Source organism: Echinops telfairi, unplaced genomic scaffold (assembly GCF_000313985.2).
Source record: "Echinops telfairi isolate 266 unplaced genomic scaffold, ASM31398v2 ScPeMD7_12;HRSCAF=54, whole genome shotgun sequence".
Taxonomy (NCBI): Eukaryota; Metazoa; Chordata; class Mammalia; order Afrosoricida; family Tenrecidae; genus Echinops; species Echinops telfairi.
Window position 1 is genome coordinate 13,711,341 of NW_022103909.1, and position 8,329 is coordinate 13,719,669.

An 8,329-nucleotide genomic window follows, 5' to 3' on the forward strand; every position below is an offset into this window, starting at 1 on the left:
ACTCAGTGTGACTTCTTTTTGTTTCCAAGAATGCAGAGGGACATGAAAGTACAGCAATTTGACAATGTAAAAGAGGTGAAGAAAAAGTGAGGTGGGTGCTGTAGGCAATCCAAACAGATGAGTTTGAAAAAGATTTCCAAAAATGGAATCACAGATCTGACAAATGTATTAAGTATATTGGAGAACACTGTGAAGGTGATAAGGATGTTTTATAAAAAAAATTTAAATACTTGGCCTTGAAAAACCATGTTCTTTTTTTTTAAGGTACCCTCTTATATTATCCTCTCCTTCCACACATGTTGGGTTTTTGGAAATGCCAGAAAATATATTTGGAAAAGTGGTGAATTCAATATAACGTAAATTTAATATTTTATCAATTAAATGTAAATATCTCAACTGTTCTCTTGTCTCTTTTATGTTTTGCCATTTAATCAAGCATTGGAAAAGGGGGTCATGAGATTCATCAAGTCTAATGGTTCCACTTAAAATATGATTTCTAACCCTAGCTCTTTTTCTACTTGATGGAAGAAGATAACAGAAAAAACAAAATGTGTTTTTCATTATGTTTAAGATGTTGGCTTTGGCCATATAGTTTAACTTAAAGGCTTGGAGTTACCAAAAATAGTAGGCTAAATGTTTGGTTTACATCATCTGTGGTAACATCAGGATAAATTACAGATTTATTAAAAGGCACAAAGACAGAAAATGAATATATAGCAACATTACATAAAATGGAAGTGATGTCTTGGTCCCCTAGAATCTGCCCTAGACATCTACCACTGCCCTCAGACATCTAGGGCAAGGCGTCATCATATTTCAACCATGGCAATCACTTCATCCCTTCACATCTTGCTTCCTGCATATGTATATACTTTCCATCATCATCAAATTGATTTTTTAAATGCTGAAACCTAATCATAGGACTCGTATCTTGAAGGTTTCCAGTAACCACTTTGTGCTCATAAGAGCAAGTCTAGACTCTACAATAGTCTTAAAAGTCCGCCTTGATTTAGATAAGTCGATAACATCTTTGAGACTTAAAAAGACCTCAATAGCTCATATTCACATATAAATATTATATTTCTCTTTGAGTACTTATTTATGACTAAGGCTCCTTGCTTATCTATATTCTAAACTCTAAAACAAATATATAATGGGAAAATTAGTTCTCTTGAATATTTTAAATCTGTTAAAATCTCATAGCTAATGGCCCATTTCTTATAGCTCTCAAGGATGTACAAAAATAAACAATTTTTAAAGGCCTGTGGAATGTATTTTTTTAATGCTGGAATAAGATGGCATTTATTATAGATAGTGTGCTTGTGATGAAACAAATATGGTGTTTCATATGCCACAATGTGAGACGTTTGATAGAAAATAATTCTTTTAAGATAGCTGTTGATGGCATTTAAACTCAGAAGAAAAGCAGTTAGGGTAATTGTCAGGGACTGATAAAATTTCTTGGAAATAGCTAATATAAAATCTTAGTCTTTGCAAGCAACACATTTGTAAATTAGTATAATACATCTTATACACTCACTGGACAGGTCTATCATCATTTCAGGCATCTAACCTATAGTTTAAAATTGACCGAATTATTTTTAGAATTAAAATTTATCTTCAATTCAGAAACAATGAGCTTATTCAACAATTATTTGCTCAAACTTGTGATATGTCAGACAATAATCCTCAAGACGCTGGGCCATCCATGGGTCAAACAAGACAGGAGAGAGCCCACTCCCTTGAAAAGGATAGTAAAATGAGGATGGAGACAGAAAACAAGGAAATACAAACTAACAAATAATTAAAATAGTTATATAAGTAATAAAAAAGTAAAACAAGGTGAAATTATACAGAATTATTTGGGTGAGGTGGCAACCTTCAACCAGGGTTGATAGGCATGAACCTGCCAGGCCAAGACCCAGAGAATTTTAGGCAGAAGGAAGATGACATATACATACCTGCCTTAGCATGGGCATCACCTCGAAGTGTTCAAAAAAAGAAGGGGTTAGAATAAATAAATCAATAAAAGAGGGGAGAGTTAAATAAGTTGAGATTAGCGATGACAAACAGGCCATAATAAGGAATTTTGATTTTACTCTTTTAAAATGTAAAGCTGTAATATTTGGTTCATGCTAAAAATGATTTCATTGGTTGCCTTACGGAGAAAGGACTATAAGAAGCCAGGATCGATAGTCAAGAGAATCATTAATATTGCAGTCCTAACTTGAGGAAGTGGAGTAAGGCCTTGTAATGTGCTTTCACAGTGACTACACCCGGGAAATGTTTATAGAGCACATTGCGTCTCTGTAGCACATAGAGAGTTTCCAGGAACTAGAAGCAACTGGATGGCTAAGATTTTTTTTGTTGTTAGCACAGCTTAGGAATATGCAGCAACTTGCAATACATTCAGCTGATGCAATCGTGCTTGTTGAAAGTGAAGAAGACTTGAAAGAGTTCATGGAAATCAATGACTAAAGTACTTAGTATGGATTACATGTCAATATAACAAAAACAGAGATGCTTACAACCGGACCAATAAACCATATCGCAATAAGTGGAGAAAAGATTGAAGTCATCAAGGATTACTTGTAGCCACCATCAACACGCTTGGACACAGTGTTCAGGAAACCAAACTATGTATTGCATTGGGCAAATCTGCTACTACAAACGATCTTGTACTGTCAAAGGGCAAAGATGTGGCTTTGATGATTAAGGTGTGCCTGATTCAGCCATGTTATTTTTGATCACTTTATCTGCATGCAAAAGCTTGCAAATGAACAAGGAAGACTGAAGAAGTGACGCCTTTAATTAGGGTGTTCATAAAGAACATTCAATAGACCATGGCCTGTTAGAGCGATAAACACATCTGTATGGGAAGAAGTACAGCCAACCTGCTCCTCAGAAACAAGCCCGGGAGGCTTCATCTCGTGTGCTTTGGACCTGTCACCAGGAAGGACCCATTCTGGAGAAAATGTTCCTGTTTGGTAAAGGAGAAGCTTAGCAAAAAGGAGGTAGACCCTCAATGAGATGGATTGACCTGGTGGCTGCAGCAATGGAGCAAGAATTCTGAGAATGGGGCAAGACGAAGAGACATTTTGTTCTCTCGGTCACAGGACTGGTAGGACCTGGAACGGATTGGATAGCACCTAACAGCATTAACAGATGAACGCACTACAGCAACACTAAAACTAGCTGTCATCAGGCCCATTCTGACTCATGGTGACCCTATAGGACAGGGTGGAACTGCCCCTGTGGGCTTCTGAGACTGTTACTCTTTGGGAGTAGAATGCCTCATCTCTCTCCCCAGGAGCAGCTGGTCGTTTCGAATCGCTTACCTGGGAGTTAGGAGACCAACCAGTAGCCATATAAACAGTACCTGATACAATGTATACTTTTTATGTTCATTTGTTGAATGAGTCAATGAGTAAACAAACAGCGTAGTACAAATAAACATTACATGTTGTAGAGTACATAGTCCTGACTATATATTTGGAGTGTGAAAACTGAAAGGAGAAAATATTTAAAGTTTTTAAATTTAGAAGAAAGCCTTAATTTCCATTTGTATTTGAATATTTCTCTTATCAGAGATCATTTAAACAATTTGAAAGTAAATCCAAATTTAAGCAAGAAAGTTTCACATTCAGACATCTGAAATTTCACATTCTTCCATACAATTTTCAAATCAAAAGCAGTCTCAATTTCGTGCCATAGAATGGCACTATTCATTAAACATCTGACATTCATAATATTAATTCTATAGGTCTTTGTACAATTAAATAACATCATGTATAGAGTCTGAAACCTGCCGTGGTTGGAGTTTTCACACCATGGGTATTGGCAAACACTATAAAGCATGGTTCCTTTCCACCCTCTGGAGAATCAGTTGTTTAATATTTCCTCATACAGCACTGATTATAGCTATACTGGTGCTATCATTATGCTATAGCATCTCTGGTTACAAATTTCTCTAGTTTAATTCCAGACACTATTTTCTGCTTCATAGTAGGAATTACGAGTGGAGAGTGAGAAAATAAAGGAGACAGTAGCATGCTAGAGTTGGCTTCTTCACAATATTGAAATCAATCTAGCAAATATTTTTGCACCTTATTATCCCCAAATAATGCCCATGTTGATCTCTGATTTCCTTTTGTGAAATAATTTTGGTAAAGTATAAAACTTTGAAATGCTTTCCATAAGGCCCAACATTTAAGAGATGTTTTAAAATTTAAAAGACACCATTTTCTCATCAAATTCGCAAAGAAAGACAATAATGTTGAAGTGGGTACAAAGAAAAACAGCATCAATGTATAATGATACTAAATATATGAAGCAGTAAATATTTCTTAAAAGCACTTTGGCTATGTAGGTCAAACACTTAAAATATTACAATATTTTCTCTTCCTTAAATTTTATAAAAATATACCAATGCATTATTTATGATAGAAAAATGGGATATTTTTAATGGAAAAATTTGAAATTTTGCATATATGAGTGAATAGTATATATAAATATAAGTGAAAATGATAAAATGTTGAGTGACATGAAAAGTTTTCACTATGTAATATAATTGATGAGTAGGATACATGATATCTTCAGTAAAAGCAAGAACATGTCAAATTAAACATGCATTCAAAACGACTCAAAGTAAAAGCCAACAGAATAGTAACAATTGTTATTCTGGAGAATTTGCAATCTGATTCAGTATTTTCTTTTCCTTTTTAATTTTTGTTATTTTCTAATTTTCTACAAAGAAATAATAACTATGTCTAAACTAAAACAAGAAACTTCAGTATCCTAGCGGTTACATTTTCAGTTTGAAGAAATGGTTATTTTATTTTGGTAAATTTCACAAAACTATAGCATTGGGCAAATCTAGAATTTTAGGTTATTAATATTCTGGCATTCTGTTAGAGGAATATAGACCTATTCTTTTATCAAAACAGATGGAAATTATATCTATAGCGTGTGTGTGTGTGTGTGTGTGTGTGTGTGTGCCTCTCTCTCTTAGGTAATTTTATTGGGGCTTCTTACAACTCTTGTTGCAATCCGTACATCGATTATATCACACATATTAGTACACATATTGCCATCATTCTTTTCTAGACATTTACTTTCTATTGAGCCCTTGGGATCAGCGCCTCTCCCCCACCCCTTGTGGTCCCCTGCTAGATTATTGTTATTGTTTTCATATCTCACACCGACCGCTGTCTCCCTTGCTCTCTGGTTTCCGCTGTTCTTCCCGGGGATGGGGGGTGTGGTTGTGTGTCCTTCATTGTGATCGGCACCCTCTTCCTCCCCACCTCTCCCCGCTTCCGTACACCCTTCTGGTACCGCTATTCCCATTCCTGGCTCTTTTCATAAGGACAATCACCGCATTTTCTTCTAAATCACTCACGTCTATCTTTGACTTAACATCCAGAATCTCACATGCTTCCATAAAATCATCAAATCAACATCATTCTCAATTTAATACCATTACCAAACTATACCGCACATCTGTTGTGAGAGGTAAAAAAACGTAAACAAATAATCGAGTTCTACAAATACAAAAATAGGAAATCATTCTCTTAAATAGATGTTTCCAATTAACTAAAGCTGTCAGAAACACAGCATTATAAGATTACCTAGTATCATGTACTAATATAATGCATTATGCTATTTTAACTGTGCTTTAAAGCCTATGTAATAATCAAAATGTGATATAATGCAAATTTGTTTTATTACTCATAAGAGGCAGTATATCAAGTCTTAGATAAATAAACTTTGAAAAACAATTATATTGGTGTGAACATCAGTCCTACCTTCACTCTTGGGAGTCCATAAGGTCAAGAAATTTAAAGATGCTCAATTGAATCTGTTTTAAGTGACTGGCTTACCTGAAATTTTGACTTGAGACACCACTCCATCTCCTCCATCGCTGTGTGCACGAACCTCTACAACATACTCTCCATCCCTGGGGATTGGGACTTCTATGGAGTGTTTGTGAGTTGAATACAGCTTGCCATCATGTTGGCCATCAGGTCTGTAGAGTACCTTACAAAGTCCAAAAAGATGTATACTTAATAAAGTTGTAATCATGAGCCACTGAAAAATCAGATAATATGATTACTTTCAATAGTCCTAAGAAAGGACGGTTTCTTCTTGTTACTTCAGAGAAAGTGTTTTTCTTATATGTCTTAGGTTGACTCAAGATGATGTACCTTAAGCATCTGAATTTTATTTTTTAACTAACCCAAAAGAAAATAATTTTGGGGGTCTTCTTAACCCAAAGGAACAAAATAGGGGCTCTATCAAAATGTGAAGCAGTGTAAGAAATGGTCTCATGATTTTAGGGTTTATTTTATACATTATTCTTAAAATTTAGCATCCAATAAAGAATGCTATATAGTGTGTAACATAGAGAATGTATGGAAATTATGTTTTCTCATTTTTATTTCATTTACAGAAATCAATTCAAGATATCAAAGAGTTCACTATATGTGGGCCAACATCATTCTAATATTCCACGCAAATAAACAAAGGATTATTTCTACCATAACCACTGATTATTCTCACAATTTTATATCTTAAAAGAAGCCATTACGCTATTGGTCTTGTTTACTGTTAGCCTAAAATAACATTAGCCTAACATTTCCTAAAAATGTTTCCTTTGTAAGGATATCATAGTGCTATGGCCCTCTTATTCTGTTACACAGTGAGAATAAGAAGCCAAGTGGCCTTGTCCAAAACAGCAAAATACCTGTCACCCTTTGTAACCATGACATTTATATGGAGCACAATCTAGGGGTCTTTCAGGTACCTTATATCCTGTCACTGATGATTCATTTGATAGCGCAACGACGTGATCCCAAGTGATTATGTATCGTGAGCCAGACCTTACAGAACTGATGATCCTCGGCGGCTGGCTAGGAGCTGTGAAAATGCATAATACGTCATTAAAGATGATCATACCCAAATCCATAGCATAAAGGATTTCAAGATTGATAATAGTAAAGCTGATAGCTACCACCCGACTCCCACCATCACCACATCAGCAAGAGCTAATATGGATGATTATTCTATGCCAGAACTTTCTGTATTAGCACTATGTTATTCTATGTTATTTCATAGTTATTCTATTGTATGTTATTTCTATGTTATTCTATGTTCGCACTTTCATATCCAGCTGCCCCTTTTATGCACCCAATGACCCCATGAAGGATGTACCACAACCCTTTTATTCTATTCTCGATGTGCTTCACTTGGGGTTATCTCCACCACACTTTCAAGATTTCTATTTTCAAGGTCACCAACGACCTCCATTTGAGCAAATCAAATGGCCATATTTATTCGTTTTGAACACTGCACATAGTTGGCCTCCTTCTGTCTTGAATATCACTGTTACTTTAAATCAATTCCACTGGCTGCTTCTGCTTATTAATATCCTTTCCTGGCTTCATGCCCTTTGTTCGACTTCTAAATGTTGGGATAGATTTAGAGATTGGTCCTGACCCTCCTGCTCTCTATACCTATGCTTTCCTAAGGCGTGATTCTATTTCAAACTATAGCTATTTTTTTTCAAACCTAGGAATATGCAAGGGGGCTTAAAACGTTTGTGGAAAATCTCATCTTTTAATTTCATTTTGTCTGGGAACTTTTTGAAACTTCCACATATGTGCCCAATTGTGTATCTTTATTTAAATGTCTAAGAAACTTCTTAAATTCAAGAGGAAACGTTCTCAAAACTGCTCTACAAATCCCTTATTTTATTAAAAACACACACACACAAAAAAAAAAACCCAAGAGCAGACTCTGATATTCAGTCCTGCATTCCGCTCATCTCTTACATCCAAAATCGCAGCAAGTTGTCAACTCTGCCAGCAGAAAAGTGTCCATTAGCTCCATTATTATCCCCTAGTACTGGCCACTCTCACCTCTCTTCCTGATTCTGCAAAACGCCTCTTCATTGACTTTCTGCTCTCGCTCATGCCTCACCACTCCCCATTATTCACACAGACGCCAGAACGATTTCATATACAGTAGATATAACCTATTATGTACAATATACATGTGAAAAATTTATATCATATTGTATGTTAAAATCTTCCACTGGCTAGTTGTACTCAATGAACAAAGCAAACAACAGTCCAACTCCCATATAAGACTGAACAGCTCTATCTAGTTCATCCTCTGGACACTTCTTCCTCTTCAATTCACTGTAGCATGACCCCAGTAAACTTTCTACACCTAAAACCGTTCGAATTCTTACAGCAAAGCATTTACACTACCGATTCTCTCTGCTCAGGATAGTCATCCCCCAGATCAGCACAAATTATGTCCTTTTGAA

General features: G+C 35.6%; 1 protein-coding gene across 2 annotated transcripts in view; it reads right to left on the reverse strand.

The window, feature by feature from the left end:
- CNTN1 (contactin 1) overlaps positions 1–8,329 on the reverse strand; it is a 395,926-nt gene that overhangs the window by 33,321 nt on the left and 354,276 nt on the right. For both annotated transcript variants that reach the window (XM_045287251.1, XM_004711445.2), the window contains 2 exons: positions 6,803–6,915; positions 5,880–6,036 (listed from right to left, as the gene is read on the reverse strand). In XM_045287251.1, the coding sequence (XP_045143186.1) occupies positions 5,880–6,036; positions 6,803–6,915 (270 nt within the window). The remainder of the gene's footprint in view (positions 1–5,879; positions 6,037–6,802; positions 6,916–8,329) is intronic.